Consider the following 17079-nt stretch of genomic DNA (forward strand, 5'->3'; position numbering starts at 1 on the left):
AGGAACCCAACAAATAACTGCTGAATATCTGAATAACTTTCAGTATGCCAGAATACTCAATTAGAGAAGTCCCCTTCCCAAGGTTGCTTACAAAACACTGTGCTTAATGTTATAGGCCATTTACATAATTTTGGCATTTTTTTTTCTGTAGCAAGATTAATCTACATAATTTGGTTTCATTGGACTGTGAATATCAGTAGTAATGTATGACGTCACTAACCTCCTCTATTCCACCTTAACAATCTTCGTGGCCCTCGGAAACCTGTGCTGACTGAACTACAAGTTAAAATGAATAACCTTTTATTTGTAAAAGATCGAGTCATAAATAGGCAGAATCAACCCATGCTTTTATTTCCATTGCATATAAAAATTTCATATGAAGGTATTGATGTACAGTACTATCCCCATGGGCTGTAAGAGAGGCTAAGAAACCACTAAGAGAATCATCATTTGTAATGCTCACACACAATTTACCACTCTGAAAACATATCCAAAGAAATCAAATTAAAAACAACTAAAATCAGTAAGGATGTTTTTTTGTAATTATAGTGTCCCCGTTGTACTGTTTAAAACAAAAGTAATCAAATTCCTTTGGGCCAGGGCTGCTAAAATCTACAGTTTGTGTCAAAAATAAAATAAAATAAAATAAAGAAAGAAAGAAAATAAAAGGAGGCTCATTTTTTCTAGAAGAAGAATCTCTCCTTTCACTAAGTCACACATCCTGAGGGCTGGGCCACTGGGAATTTTTCATAGCTTTTAGGAGCTGTGCAAGGTTGAATTTAAAAATTCTAAAGCAATGTAAGTTTTGCTGAAACAGATTCTAGAGAATGGTGAATCCATTATGCCGTGTGAATTGGCATCATATAAAACTTTGTGTTTAAATATATGGATTTACATACATAAGGAAATTTGGTTCATCTTAGTTGAATGGTTAAAAAAATGACCTTTTTCATATTATATATTTCCTTAACATGACAGGAAGCCAAGGAATAAATTACTAACACACGTGACCTACGGCTCTAGTTTCAAATCAAATTCATTTGCCCACGTGCTCTAGAAGACTTTTAAAGACTAAAAAGACTTTTTATAATCACTGGACAAGAATATATCTTCCCAGTAGTGTTTGAAAATAAAAAATCAAATGTAACTAACTAAAGTAGCTCAGTTAGTATCTGATAGGGAAAAATCACCATCAATATGCCATGCTGCTTCATGGCAAAAAGTACTTAAGGGCTTGTCTCTCAAAAGGGTCTCAGAATGCTCCAGAGGTGGTCCGTGTTTCTGTAAAATCCAGCTGTTGCCAGAAATCCAACAGATTCAAAGCTCAGATGTAAAATGCCCAGCCCTAGCCCCACCATTACCTAACTTTCAAATGCAGCAAAACAGAAGAAAATATTGATTAAAGTTAAGGCACAGCCCTGGGACCAAAGACCTGCAGCTATGTTTTCTTAATTTTATATACCTTTATGTATTTTATAGTTTTCTTGAATCTTCCATAAACAAGCTCTAAGGTGACAAGACTATTTTATAGAAGAAAAGAAAATGTACAAGGAGTATGTATACACACCATTCATTCTCTCACCAAGAGTTTCCAAATATATCAACACCATCCCATTGCGGGATGATGTTTTAATAAGAACTGATAATTTACAATTAACATTACAGTATGTACATTACAATAAATACATGGTTGTAAACAGACAAACAAGACTGTATTACCGGTAAGGTCATTTGGTGAGAAAAAAATGCATGGCACAAAAAATAAATAATGCATTCAAAGAGTATCATAAAGCTTTCTGTAAAATCCACTTCATTCAAGTTTTTTTTTTCCTTGTCTGCAATTTGTTCTATCTACATTATTTTCTTGTGAATTTTAAGTGACGTAAAAGAAAATTAAAACAGCATTATCGTGTTTAGTAACTTGCAAGCTGAAATGTACTGGTTTTATGCAAACTTGGACATTTTCTTCCCCGTAAAGTACCCAGATATTGCATTTTTTTATGGCATTTTAGGAAACGTAAAGTCACTTGTAAAAGGATATTCTTTTTAAAGCAGTGTATAATTCTGAAGCACACTTTGGTGAAAGAGAAGGGAGAGGAGAAGTAGAGTGTATAGTGCACTAGTCCCTGTCTTTTGGATATTATGTCTCTTCTACAATTTGATTGTCCATCAGTGGATATCTTTACAACATGTGACCATTAAAAACCAACAAATTGAAAAAGAAAAAGCCTCTCTTTTTTAGTGCAGTTATAAATCTTTTCAGGTCTGGATTTGTTTGTGACATATTGCTGTTTTAATTTTTTTTTTTTTCATTATTAAGATTCTAGGCACTCTGGGGGGGAAATACCAAGCATTAGGGAGGGGAAGGAATGAGAATATTTTGAGAAAGGAATAAACACTAGATTCTTTGCCTTTTCCTCTAAACCTCCATCAGGGACAAATAAAAATGGAAACAAGTTTCCAAATATTCTTGTGAAACCACTTGCCAAACATAAGACTTTCTTTGAAAGTCTGATTTTTACAGGGGAAGGAGGGTGGAAATCTGATAATTAATTGGTCAATTCCTATCCTGTGCTCTGTGTGAAAGATCGGAGCTACATAATTTTTCTATCCAAATTTCTAAGCATCAGTGGATCTCAGGGGATTAAAATAGTATCTTCAGCTTGGGTCATTTCCCTGGCTGCTGACTTAGTGATTAGTCCCCAGATGGCTTCTTTTGACATCCCCAATATAAATGTTTTTCAGGGTTACAATTTTATTTAGTGTTTTATTTATTTTCCATTTGGTCTGATACTCCTTTAGCCTCTACTTGGGTTCTTGGATATCACTCTAAAAAATGATTATTTGGGCTCCAAACTCTTCACAGAGAAGGTAAACACTTTATTAAGAGCTGAAGTGGGAAGGAAGTCCAAACTAAATAAATGCCCCAAGATGCCAATTGAAGGTAAATACTGGGAATCAATCTCTAAAATTGTAATACATTTCTTGATGCTAAATTTAGCCAACAGTGATCTCTAATGTTTGACTTAGGCAGAATCTTCTTACCCAGCCCAGTATTTTAAAACGGCATTATATTGCCAAATCTCTGGTGCCAGGGGCATCATCAACTTCTTTCTGTCAGTGTATTTAAAGAAGTTTTTCTCCACAAGACATACTTATGGATCAATGATAACTGATAAATCAAGTGCTACGTGTTACATGGCTGTCCGTTAAGGAAGAGTCATTGCTACACTTAAAATCACTTCTCAGGAATATTCCTCATACAGTTCTTAATCCCATGATGAAATCAGAGAAACAAAAGAGCATTCATTGTACTGGTCTTCATTAATATATTCTGCTAATATTGTTAAAAAATTACCTAGCTAGCTGTTAACGTTTCTTCATAAATCAAAAGTAAAAGCTAGTCATTATATATGACCTCATGGCAGAAAAGAATGCTAACTCTAACTTGACTACCTGTTCTTTGCATCAGTCAGCATGGTGGTGATATAGCTGATAAGACACCATGCAGTGAATGTGGACAGAGGTTCAAACACACACTGATAATGAAGCAGCACAAGGGGGAAAAGTTCTTACTATGACTGTGAAAACAAAAATGAGCATGAAATGTGTGGGTTATTACAAAGACATGCACTTGTGAAATGAGGGTCTATCGCCACAGCAAAATGTTCTCAGAAGACACTAAGTAGGAAAATATCTAAAAAAGACTGATCATTTTAGCTACTGGGTATTTATATATCTCTCACTTGCTTCAGACAACACCAACTGATGACTGAGTGTCCATGAGGCTTGAGACACATTAGACAGAATGCACATCAAAGTATTGTGGAACAAGTATTCACTTTGCACACGGTGAAGAGAAATGTAAGTGGGGAGCAACTCTGCGTGTCTGAAAAGAGTGAAACGAAAAGCCAGTAAACGAAGACCTACAAAAAGGGTTTCCTGCAACATAAAGTCAATTTTTGTTTTTAAAATCTGGAAGTCATTGGTATATAAAACAATGGGTCACTACAAATCAGTTAATTGCTATGAAGTCTAAGGTGCAAGTAAAATTTGTAAATTAGGTTTATCCAGTGTAGCACAGATTTGTACTGAAAACTTGCAAGTTACTCCTTAGAAAAAAAATAACCAGTGGCAGATGAAGTTCTGAACGTAGTTTTTTAAATATAATACCTCAATACATTTAATAATAAAAGTAAGCTCTACAAAAAATCTGTTTTACATATCATACAAAATGTAGAGGTCAGTGCAGCTCACTGAACCACACTATGCAGTCAGGTATCAGGAAGACTTGAAATTAGAAAATTATGCAATTTCTGTGGCTCATCTTCTTCCTGGTAACAGCTTCACAATGTGTCCTGTTCCTGACCCACTTGTTGCTTCACTCCGTCCATGTAATGCCTTCTTGCTGCTGAAAATACTGCAAACAAATAAAAAGGAAAAGAACCCCCAAATCATCTCAACTTTTGGGCTGCCTGATGAGCCACACTCCCTAGAAAACACTTTGGAGTTGATTTTCTCTGCTTCTTCAGCTCGACCGAGCTGCAATCTTGTGACACTGCTGTTCGTGAAGATGTCCCCCTCGTTCTGATGACATGGAGGTGAAAAAACTGGTGACGATATTCCTGAGCGCTAGACTGAGTCGTCAAGGTCAGTTTTGTTCCGCAAACGTCCTGGCAGATGACAGTGAGGTGTGACCGTAGTTGTGGCATGTGACATGCACTTTGGAAACAATGTTTCTACTTAAAAAAACAAAAAACGCAAACAAAAGGCATGGAAGTCTCTGCCCTGTTATGTGTCGGGCGAGTGGTCTCCGATGGCACAGGCCTCGGGCTGGCTCTCCTCCTCCTCCTCCCCCACGGCTTCCTCTTCCGCCTGCTCATCCAGGGGGATTTCGGTGGACTCCGAGTCTTGAGTGCAGAGCGTCTTGGAGTCACTGCAGCTCGTGTCTTCTTCCACTTGACTCCCACTGTCCTTTTCGGTGTCTGACTCGCCGTCCTCCTCTAAAGTCAGTTCAAACTGGAACTTCTCGGTTTGACCCTGCCGGCCCTCCTCCTGGTCATCCGGCGCCGGGGAGGGGCTCTGAGGAATTGTGCTCTGGTACCACTCACGATTGTCCTCCAAAGTGTCCAAAATGTCCTGGGCGTCAGGATGGACCAGGTCTGCCCACGTCTCCCAGAGAGGATGAACAATGTAGTCTATGAAGCCCACCTGATTAAAAAAAAAAAAATCCAATTGGGACTAAGAAACAATGGAAAAGGTTAATGAGCCCCCTCCAATGTACCTAATTGATATGTTGAATTAAATTTTTATATATGATATATAGAATTTACAGAAAAATATATAAAATATAATATGCTCTGCAAATATAACGCTGAACTGAAGACTACTAACCTTAGTTTGGTAAAACAGTCACTATTTTAGGTAGCAGACCAATAAAAAAAATGTTGTTACTAGCTGGTAAAAACTAGCTTCTGGAACTCTGAGTCCAAGAGTCTGTTTGCGATGTAAAAAAACCTCCAGTTGTTTACATGGCAGGACTTGGCTTGAGGCTGGGACTTTATTTTAGAAAAGCCCATTCATAGGTAAATCCAGAGAGCTGAAATAATGCCATGTACTCTATATGGATTCATATAACTTTATTCACTTATGAATTGAGATAGCTGAAATAATTCTACACATATGAATATACTATATGCATAGAGTCACGATGAATGAATATACTGTCCTATGAACGTATATATGACTATATGAATATAAATTCTAAGAATCAAAGAATCTTTTGGCTTGCAAACACTAAGGTGGATATTGAGCTTGACAAAAGAAAGTAATTAAGAAAACCCAATAAAATACTGTGTGACATGCATACGGCGTAACCAAATGTTCCGTGTAGTTGTGTTCTCTCTGAAAGCTTTATGCTTAAGGCATCACCTGTGATTTTTCCACAGAAGCATTGTGCTTGTCACACATGGGGCTTATCTCCATGCCCCGCTCCCTCTCTCGGTCCCCTTGGCGGAAGAACTCCTCCATGATGCGGTCCGTCCACTGGCGGTATAGCTGGAGAGGCTTGGTTGGGTTGCTCAGGTCGGCACAATGCACCATGTTCTGAAGGACCTAAAACAGATCAATGTCTTCTCTATTTAGCACCTGCTCCTTTTTTACTAGAAATTCACATCAGATGACTGTGACACTTAAAAATACATGCAGTGTTAAGAGTCGTTCCAGACAGCTCGACCATGGTGTGTCTGCGTGAAGTTCACACCTGTATTAATAGTCCCAAATTATGCCACTTCTACTGCATCTAAGTATCATAAGAGAAACTGTTCATGTGCATGGTTGATTAAATTCAGAGCTGCTTAAGTGGTTGGTTTTGTAGGATGTTACTTTTTTTAACACATTTCCACTTGAAAAGGCCAACAGGATTTTATCTGGTTAATTCTCAAGATTAAGAATTTGGATAAAAATCCTGCTTACAGCTACTAAAATTATAAGTTGGAAAAAAGGAGACATAAATCTTATCTAAGCTAGACACACAGACACGTGTACACACACACACACACACACACGCAGACATAGCAAATTCGAATGCTTTACCTGAATCCTATCAGAATAATTATCAAGAAGAAGAACTCCAGAACTTGTCACTTTCTTAGTTTCAACCATAGTTTTCAAATCAGCCAGTAGATTCATGTGCTTTGACATGTCTGTTGCAAGTACCTTAAAAGACAGATTATTTTAAAAAAATTTTTATTGCAGTATAGTTGATTTACAATGTTGTGTTAGTTTCACACGTACAGCAAAGTAAATCAGTTATACATATACATATATCCACTCTTTTTTTTTTAGATTCTTTTCCCATACAGGTCATTATGGAGCATTGAGAGTAGAGTTCTCCGTGCTATACAGGAAAGATATTTTTCTTTTCTTTTTTTTAGACACAGCTCTTGGCATGTGGGATCTTAGTTCCCTGACCAGGGATCGAACCCGTGTGTCCTGTAGTGGAAGCGCGAAGTCTTAACCACTGGACCGCCAGGGAAGTCTCGACAAAGAGTATTTTAATAAGTAAAAAACGTCCAGGGGAAAAAAGTCAGAATTTGCACATAAAAATATCATGGAGAACGTGAGAAGAAATGGAGAACCACTCTGTTGTCTAATAGCTGTGTGTGGGACTCCTTTACTGCTTCTTGGGGCAGAATCTTCTCCCCTTTGCTATCACTTTCCCTGGAAGCCCAGATAAATGTGTGCAATATACATTGCCAGTAGGCACTGGCAGCCACTTTTATGGTGATAGAAAGGGATATTTCCATAGATAAGACATCATCGCACGTTTTGAAGTTTTTCTATTCCTTGTGCTAGAAAGTGGTTACTGGACTATGATGGAGTGAGTCAAGGTTGCTCACAGAGTACTTCAGAAACAATATTCTGGTCAATTTTCCGCTTATCCAAACCAGATAATCCCTGCCTTTCTCTGTATGTACAAAGCTTAACAGATTAAGTTTTTGACAACCAGAGATATTCCTGTGTCTCATAATCACTGTGGAAAACATGTATAGAGAAAAGACTAATGTCATGGATGTTTCTACATGGCACTTCCGCTGACAGAGATTTTTTTTCCAGTTTTTGAATGGAAAAAATCCATGTTTTAGCCAGCTCCCTGTGCTTTTGTTAGTCATCTCTGTCTGCCACCAGACCGGAGGAGTTCAGAAAATAAACCTAGAATGAGGGTAAGCTGTCATTATTCTTAGCTCCAGACTGTCAGCAGTAGAGCATCATTGCCAGCAGCAGGGCCAGCCTCTGGGACAAAAAAGGCAGCAATATCTTGAAATATACATGATACTTTTACCTGATAGTCATCTCATTCTTTTTTTTTTTAAACACCATGCATCACAGTTCTCTTTTTGCTTTTATCAGTTACTTACAATATCAATGACCATCTTCCTTAATGATTGTCTTTGCTTTTTGGTCAAATTCTGGAAAATGTCACAGTTTTCTTCCTGAAGCAACTTAAAGCCCACAGCCAAATGATGGTTCTCCAGGACAGAAGAATCATTGTACATCAAGGCAAGTTCAGAGTCTTGAAAGAAAGAGACAGAAGGTTAGCAAAGCCATTTATGCTAAGGTTATCTTATTCTTCATATTCTGAGATATTTTGGGTTTAGGAAGCAGTTTCCCCTAAACGTCTCTGCTCGCATTCCCATTACATGACAACACCTAGAAGAAAGTCTGCTAGTTAATGCAGCCACAGGAAGATCCCTGGAATCTTGGGAGTGTATTCTAATGCTCTTGGCACACGGCAAGTCAGTTCACTCTGTGGTTTCAGCTTCCTCTGCTATAAAGGGAAAGAAGAGTTAGGCCAGATTACCTTGGACCTCCTCTCCGGATCTGCCAGAGGCAGCTCCATAAGCTCAGCAGAAGAAGACATTATCCCTAACATTTACAACATGTCCAGAGCATAAAATGTTGTATTCCTGACAACTGTGGACCACCTACCCAACATTGTATATGATGTAAAGATCATGTGACTTAGGATTATTTGTACTCTGAGAAGGTACGAGAACAGCTTGGAACACATGAACAATATCAGACCTGTTCATGCTTGTGCTTATTTTGTTCACAGTATAGCTTTGAAAGGCAAAGCTTTATTCATTTTTCCATTTCCTTTTCCAAGTATCTTGGCAGTCACTATACACATGTATATTGCCCGTCCCAGCTGCATGCTCAGGGCTTCACACAGAGACGGGTGTTTAGCTGCCTACATTTCTCCAGAGTGAAGATTCTGCCATTCCCCCACAATTGTCCTGGACCTATTTTAGGCAGTGACAAATCCTGCCTCTTTCCTAGTTCCTATAAATAGCAAACTCAGACCTATAAGGTAGTCATTAAAAAAGATTGACTGGTGCTTCATTCTGTTGCCACTTAAGTCACTGTAAAGACTAAAAGCATACGTATTTGATCTTTCTTCTGACTCACGTGTGGAAAATATATATTCTTTTCTAACAAAGAAATATCCAATACTATTCAATGACTATTTTAAAGAAGCTAGGGAGGAGGAGAGGCGTTCAAGAATATTTTGACAGAAATCCTATGATTTTAGGTATATACAGAAAAATAACATTCTATTTATAAGCTACAAATATAGCTGTGGAAAGCTTATTTTAAAATGAGATCAGTGAAATAAAGTGTGTGTACTGTCGCTAGGTCCCCTCCACCTTCATACAGTGAAATGCCTCTGCTCTTGAACCTCAAAAGTCATATGCTTTGAACATGACTAATGTGTTCAAATGTGTGAGGAGATCTTTTCCCCCCAAACCCAGGCATCTTTGCTATAAACAGAAAGTATTCGTTTTCCAAGTAAAATTTACTGCTATATATGTTCTGAGGCTGCTTCACTGTTTCAGAAAATAATGCTGTTATGCGAAATGCTTTTTTTAAGATAAATATCCCCTAACGTGTTCTATTCAATATTTCATGATGCTATTTACATTTTACGGATTTATTTACATAGTACTGTCCTTGAAAAAGACTTATGCAGCTTCTCACCTGGAATTTCCACTTCTTTACATCCTATTCAGAGTCCCCCATTCCCCTACATCATGTATAAAAGCTTAACTGACTCGAAACCTGCAGCAGGTTTACAAGGAGTGTACGTGTCATTAACAGCAAATCATTTGGTGCCTAAAACTAATACCAGCGGAATGATTAATGAAAACTGTCACCACAACTAAGAAGCAGAGGTGTCTCTGGCCTGGGAATCAGCCAGGTGAGCCCCGGTGCCCCTCCACCACGGCGAGCCATGCAGCCTCCCTTAAAATAGGACAGGTGACCTCCCATCTACAGGAAGTCTGATCTGACGATTCCAAGTCTTTATTACAAGAAACACAGATTCAGCCTTTGGCTTTGGACAGGTTGGCAGCGCCAGCTCCAGGCTAAGAGCCGAGAGTGTGCTAGCCTGAGCCACTGATGCTCAAACAATCCCCCAAGGAAGGAGAAAGCACAAATTTAACGTCTATCAAAAAGAGTTTACTGTAAGCTAAAAATAATCACATAATTCTGATAGAGTATTTCATAAGGCTATTTATGACAAGTTTGCAAGTTATTAGAGGGACTCCCTTAGAGTATGCTGTGAAGCTAAAACTTACTTGTGTTACTGGCTACTAAGCCTCTTCTGAGTCCTGAAATAAAATGATTGCTGGCTTGATCCCTAGTTAACAGCTAATTAAGGCAGTAATTCTCACAATGCCCCGGGGCTCTGATCAACCCTGGGATAACTTTCATCTACCAGGTGATGATGCTCGTTCATTCTTTCAGGTGTAACACAGCCTCATCACACCCCACCGTCAAGAAAACATCAGCAATCCAAAGCTGTTGACTACCCTGTGTTGCTGAGGCCCCACGGAAAGGAGATCTGCACAACATCACTGAAGAACAAAATACTTCCAGAAACATGGTCAGTTATCCTTCCACCTCAGGCAGGTCATCAGCAAAATGACCTTAAACAGACACCCTTGGCCACTGTCCTGTATGCATAATTACCCCCTACATGTCTCCATTATCTATTCTCAGTGGCTCTCAAACTTTAAAGGGCATCAGATTCATCTGTGGACTGAGGCCTTGCTAGCTTAAACTGCAGACTCCACGGGTGCTCTGATGCCAGCCTAAGCCCATTTGCCCTTAGAGGGTCCACAAGAAAGAAGAATAGAGTTGGTCCTCATTTTTCTTGAAAAATTTATCAGAGTACTTGGAAGACAGTGACTTTATTATCAGTTGTTTTAATTTGTTCTCTATTCTTAATTCTAATGATATAATATGGGAACATACAATATTATATATAATAGGATGCAAAGAAAACATATAGGTCTGATTTTGGTATTATTAATTTAAAGAAAAAATGCATACCTTTCTTAATGGCAAAAACTAAAACAAAATTTATATGTATTTGTTAAAAATCTATAAAATTAAGAACATATCAAGACATACATAAGAATCAAAAAAATGAATCAAGCCAGTATAATAAAAAATTGCCAGTATACCTTTTACTATATGACCTGCCTGTTCTTTACAGAAAGGACACAGTCGACCATAACCAACGATACAATGTAAGCTCATGTAGCTGCCTCTAATGTATATTAATATTTATGTGTCAATATATAGTAATGTTTTGGTGACTCCTGAAAGCACCCCATTATAGGTTCTCATAAGGTAGCTGAAACATGAAATGTTATCCTGTCTAATCCTAGATAAATAAGTTCATAAACCAGACTTCTAAAATGTACTGACTGTCCACACATTTTTGGAAATCCATGACTTTCAATCCTCCTATACATGAGTGAGTTACTAAAGTGCATTTTGTTACAGGGCAGTCCAGAGGCTATTAAAAATATACAAATAGGTAAATAATCCAAAAGATCTGAGTTAAATCTCTCAAAACAAGGCTATACTTAAATTCTCTCTTTAAATCTGGCTGCAGCAAAGTGTTATGAATGAATGGTGAAGGCACAGATGTTACTAGAGCTAGATTGCTATGGGGCACGAGGAGACTATTATCCACAACTCACGGCAAGAAGGAAAGGTAAACTTTTTTAACAGATATGAAAAAAAATTAACAACTTTGAACTTTATTTTTTCACATATAAAACTGACTTGATAATGTTAATCTACCATGGTGTGAGGGAATTTAATAATGAATGGTACACGTAAATTATTTACCAGTTAACTTCAAGTACAGAAAGAACAGAATTTCTGTAAAGCTTAACCTCTTTGCAAAAGCCTAGCTCAAGCACCACTAACATTCCCTACAGAGGTTTTCCGTGCAGCTGTGTCAGAGGTGTCGCAGGCTGAACAGTCTACTATTCTTTATATTTCCAAATTCAGTGATGACTTATTTTATGAAATGTCACCAGTGAGAAAAAATTAATGGTTAAAAAATATTCAATAAAAAGAGATAGTGAGTCAAAAGAGAAGTTCCTACTGCCCTCAGCAGGAGATTTAAAAAGGAAAGAACAGGGACTTCCCTGGTGGTCCAGTGGTTAAGACGCCACACTTCCACTGGTAGGGGGCAGGGGTTCAATCCCTGGTCAGGGAACTAAGATCCCGCATGCTGCGCCGAGAAATTAAAAAAAAAAAAAAATTAAAAAAAAATAAAATAAAGGAGAAATTTCTATTAAAAAAATAAAAAGGAAAGAACAGGGCAGGGCATGGTGGTGGAGGGGGAAAGAGGAGTTACAGCCTCTGGAGAGGATTAAATGACAACCTACAGAAAATGACGAATTTAACATTTATTCTGATAACTTCTTTTATTTGAAACTTTAGGGGCAATCTAACTATCTACTTCTTTCGCCAAACTTTCACTTTTGATTGCCCTTGTCTACTAATATGGTAATATATTATTTCTAGAGATGTACTGGAATGCATGTTTTTCAAACATCATATGCCTCATGGGATATGAAAATAATTTTTAGAGCTACACTACATTAACATCTGCTATCACTGAAACGCCTATGTGCACGTCTCAAGAGAACATTATGGCTCTGGAAACACCCCAAGTTTATAAAGACTCTCAGACATTCTAAAATGTACAAAGGAAAATTTTTTCTGCAAAAATAAGTATGCTTTACTTACTTGTATTGATCAGAAACTGATTGGACACACCAGGATGATCTACATCATGTATTGCACTGGCAAAAATTGCTGCAAGAATCTCTAAATCTGTAAACACAGCCTGAAAAAATCCAGACAATATCTGATTTTATTATAACTCATGATCAAATCTTTTCCATTGGTTATATTTTTTAAAATATTAAAAAAGGAGCGTCTACAAATTTTTTATAGAAAATAATAGCATATTTTAAAAGTATTTAAGATGTTTAAGGATATTCTGAAAATGTGCATAAAATTAATAACATGAGCAATTATTTTCTTTTCTTCCATTCAAAACAGGGACTCTCAATCTCAGCAAAACTGACATTCGGGGCCGGATAATTGTTCGTTATGGGAGAACATCCTGTGCATTACAGGATTTTTAGTAGGATCCCTGGCCTCTACCCATGAGATGCCAGTAGCATGTACCCCCGAGTTGTGACAGCTAAAAATGTCTCCAAATATTGCCAAATGTCCCTGGGGGAAGGGAGGAGTAGGAGTAAAAGGGGAAATCACCCCCAGTTGAGAACTCGTCACTCAAACGATGATGTATTAACAGTTTTATAATGAAACAATCTGAACTATAAAATATATTAGCAAAAGAGAATCACTCTCCCAAACAATGATGGAAAGCAAATTGCTTTACTAAACACTTAATGGAACAACTTCATAGGATCTGGTAACATTAAAGATGTGTTTCCTTCTAATAAGTTCTATGAAAAATACCAATGCATTGCTAGTATTGATATTTTATAAAATAATCATCTTTGAACTATAAATGAAAAAGTCCTCAGGCTAAATTCCCAAAAAAACCCACACTAACCGAAACTGAGTAAGGCAGATTTGCTTTGTGGATTGTCCAACTAGATCATTTCAAAGAAGCAGTAATCATAAAACACATGAATCCCTAAATCTTTGATCAATTATCACAGACAAAATTCATCAAAGACTCAACTGTTTAGTTACCACAATGACATTTCGCCCCCATAACTCAATAATATTTCTAGTGAAGTCGATTAGTTTGCCCTGTGCACCCTTCAGTATAAAAGTTGAAGAAACCATTATGAGTGGCAAGTTAGTGTTTTCAAAGGTTTAGAAACCAGGTTTACCTCCAAAGCAGGTGTAGATAACAGCACGTGTGTTGACTGGACGACGTCTGCAGCGTGAATATTATTGTGGTAGGCCACATCAGCGTGGTAATGATCTTCCAGGGTCATCAGGTATGTAATTAAAGTGTCCACTGGAATTTTAAATGTTTTTAATAAATCCCGTTCCTGCGGGAGAAGAAATTCTCTTAACATTTTGTCCTTATAGAAAAGATTTTCCACACAGTATGTTAACAACAACAACGAAAAATCACCCCCGGTGTCGCCTATGGATAACCCAGAAATGGGAGTAGCACTCGCTCAATGTCTAGTGAGGAAAGTGAAAACCCTTGGGATGATCCAGGGACCTCAGGGACAAAACCAGAGTCGAGTTGTCCTTCTGGAGCCCAGCAATGCTTTTCTCAAGTTACATGGTGTCAGGAATGAGCTGCCAACTATCAAAGTATCTGTGTCCTGGGATCTTGAAGGCAGCTTCAGTCCAACACCACTGACAAGGCTACTGGATCAAAACAAGTGAGACACAATATCCTCTCGAGGGTTGGAGCTGCCCTTCCAAGTCCCAGGGTATCTATAGCTGCAACTTCTCATATAAATCCTAACACTGAACTGGGGTAAAAACTTGACAAGAATGAGAAACCGATGTGAAGAAGAGAGCAGTCCACAAGACAGTGACTGAAGAAATTACATACTAAGATTAGTCAGCAAAGGGCTGATTCAATTTGTAAAGCTAGCACTCCATTCTCTATGCAAGTCAGGATCACGTGGATGATTTTTAAACTATTATTTTAATGAATTGCTTTAATTTGTCCCCCTCACACCTTTTTCTTCAATGGAACAAATAACACAATTGATTTGTGTTTTACCCATATGCCAACCTTTCTGTATCCTTATTTTGAAAAAAGTATCAAAATAAGTAAAAGAGGGTAAGTAGTGAAGAAGATAAAATGCATGCACAATTCACAGACTGGACGTTATGTCACCAAATAAAAGAGAGGTGATAGAACTTAACTGCATTACCTGAAAAATGGTGTGCATGATAACAGTCAAAGGCCGGTTGCCAGACAACTCTGCTATTCTGAAAACGTGAAGACCCCATTTGTTCACATCTTCTAGTTCCTGGGGTTAACGAAAGATAGAACAAATCCGATTGCAGAAGTAGAACATGAAACAATGAACACAATCATTTAAAAATTACTGACTTCAATGAAAAGATCGTTAAATTAAAAAAAAATTCATTTTAAATGTAATGATGCACCATGTAAGCACAGGCAAACTTTAGGCAAATCTGCTTAAACATACTAGAAACTGAATGGTGTTGCTTAACCTTGTGTCTCTGACAATACAACATATTTACATACTTGAAATATCGATCTCAAAGTATTTCTCCAATAGTTAAAACCTACTCTCAAAAACCTTAATTATTCTCCTAAAAGACTTTTTAATTGTTTAAGGTCAAAGAATCAAGTATAGATGCAAAAATAAAGAACACCAAACTGCCTGTTTAAATCCACATATTAATAAAACCCAAGTGATTTAGAAAGAGCTTTATAAAGGGCTTTCCCATCTTCCAAAAAAACCCTGCCACGAATTAATAAAGTTTTCCATTTATTTAAAAGAGAAGGTATCAAAGTTCACTGTATATTTCTGATCAGGATACTTGAAATCGTCTTACCTTGGCAAGGATGTCTTCTTGTTCAGTTTTGACCCCAAACCTTGGGATGCTTGAATTAGTCAAACTGGAGCTGTGCATCAATTTCTTGACCCCACTGATCTGAGACATTGGCCTTTTCTTTTTCTCCTTTTCCTTCTGAGTCGGAGAAGGAATTTCCACTTCATGTTGCTTATCTTAAAAATTAAAAAAAAAAATTCTTCATTTACTATTAATTCTACCTGGGTTTTTTTTTTATTATAACATGCATAATGGCGGATTTTAATTGATCAGTATATATTCTAGGAAATATCTCCAAGTAAAACTCCTTTTAAAGAAGTTGAGTATTTATAATTTGATGTGGACTTAATTTGATACTCTCAAACACAAAATTAAGCAAATAAATTCCACTGCAAAATAATTAACATCAAATGTATTCAGGGATTGCATCTTTTGAGAAACTTATGATAGCAGACTTGGAAAAGGCAAAAGACACTGGTTATTTCCATTGCTCATCGATTTCATCCCTACACTGCTCTTGCCAATTAAGAACTCCAGTTTCAATACCTACTTTGAAATGGCAGAAACTTCGTGCACAAATATAAAAACAGCACTGTGTGAACCTAACAGCGTACTGAAATGGGTCATTCCGTGGGAGCATACACAGCGTATGTGAAGGACTTAGATTGCTACTGCTAGCTTACATTTTCTATACGATAGTGAGATGGGGGAATAATGCAATAAGGTTTTATGGGGAGCACAGAGTACCTCCAATATTATCTGATAACTAAATATCAGATTCACAAAAGCTAATTGTTGTTTTCAAATAAGACATCAGATGTCTTCAGTACACTCATTCACTATTTCAAGGCAGTGAGCTCCTTTAACTTGTCCTTGCACAGAGTGTGTGTTCAATAAATGTCTGTTTAGTAAATGTGCTAATTAGCTATTACGACAGTTTTGTTTTGAAAGTAAATTCAGATCAAGGATGTGTTCAAGTTATTGGTTTTCCCTTACTGCATTTTCTTTCTGTGGATGGAGGGTGGGGTAGTGGTGTCCCAGTACACCATACTGTCAGCTATTAACAGCAAGCTTTTTTTTAGCTATTGTGTTATATTTATCTGTCTCTCCAGTCTACCAGGCATGGTGCCCATCAGACTATCAACTCATTGAGTTTAGGGACCATTTCTAATTGATCATTAAATACCTAGTGCCCAGCAATGACTGGCATTTAACAAGACTTTGTTGAATGCATGAATAGATCTCTCTATAAAATATATTTTACAGTTGAGTGCTTTGGAAAAACGGGCAATATACAACTTTAATTCAGAGAATCCCTGAAGTACTGAATAAAATGAAAAGATAAAAAACATACTTTGTCACCTTAGGTTCTAAAGCTTAGAGGCTCAAATTATTAATATGATGAATGAAAAAAAATGGAATTCCTAACTCTTATTTCCAAAATAAGTTTGCACCCCAGTCTGCTTCCAAAAACAAACAATGTAAAAAACTTTTAAAAATTGTATTTAAATTGTTATTCTCACCTAAGAATGTGTTTGATATATACTCTGACACTTGATTTCCAGACCGACTCATTTCAGACAGATGGGTGAGCTCTCGATTAAGCATCCTTTTAAACTGAAAAACAGAAAGATAAAATGAAATAACAGAAGAGGAAAATTGAAGTGA

The 17079-nt window shown here is 37.2% G+C and overlaps 1 protein-coding gene across 9 annotated transcripts in view; it reads right to left on the reverse strand.

Annotated features, from left to right (window-relative positions):
• Positions 1-346: 346 nt before the first annotated feature.
• PDE4D (phosphodiesterase 4D) overlaps positions 347-17079 on the reverse strand; it is a 721935-nt gene continuing 705202 nt past the window's right edge. For 8 of the 9 annotated variants that reach the window (XM_061189275.1, XM_061189273.1, XM_061189277.1 and 5 more), the window contains 9 exons: positions 16935-17028; positions 15415-15587; positions 14760-14858; positions 13746-13910; positions 12619-12718; positions 7920-8074; positions 6595-6717; positions 5932-6114; positions 347-5211 (listed from right to left, as the gene is read on the reverse strand). In XM_061189275.1, the coding sequence (XP_061045258.1) occupies positions 4792-5211; positions 5932-6114; positions 6595-6717; positions 7920-8074; positions 12619-12718; positions 13746-13910; positions 14760-14858; positions 15415-15587; positions 16935-17028 (1512 nt within the window). In that variant the 3' untranslated portion in view covers positions 347-4791. Of the gene's footprint in view, positions 5212-5931; positions 6115-6594; positions 6718-7589; positions 7714-7919; positions 8075-12618; positions 12719-13745; positions 13911-14759; positions 14859-15414; positions 15588-16934; positions 17029-17079 lie in introns of those variants that run through there. The other variant, XM_061189281.1, reaches the window with a different exon arrangement.

Source organism: Eubalaena glacialis, chromosome 4 (assembly GCF_028564815.1).
Source record: "Eubalaena glacialis isolate mEubGla1 chromosome 4, mEubGla1.1.hap2.+ XY, whole genome shotgun sequence".
NCBI lineage: Eukaryota > Metazoa > Chordata > Mammalia > Artiodactyla > Balaenidae > Eubalaena > Eubalaena glacialis.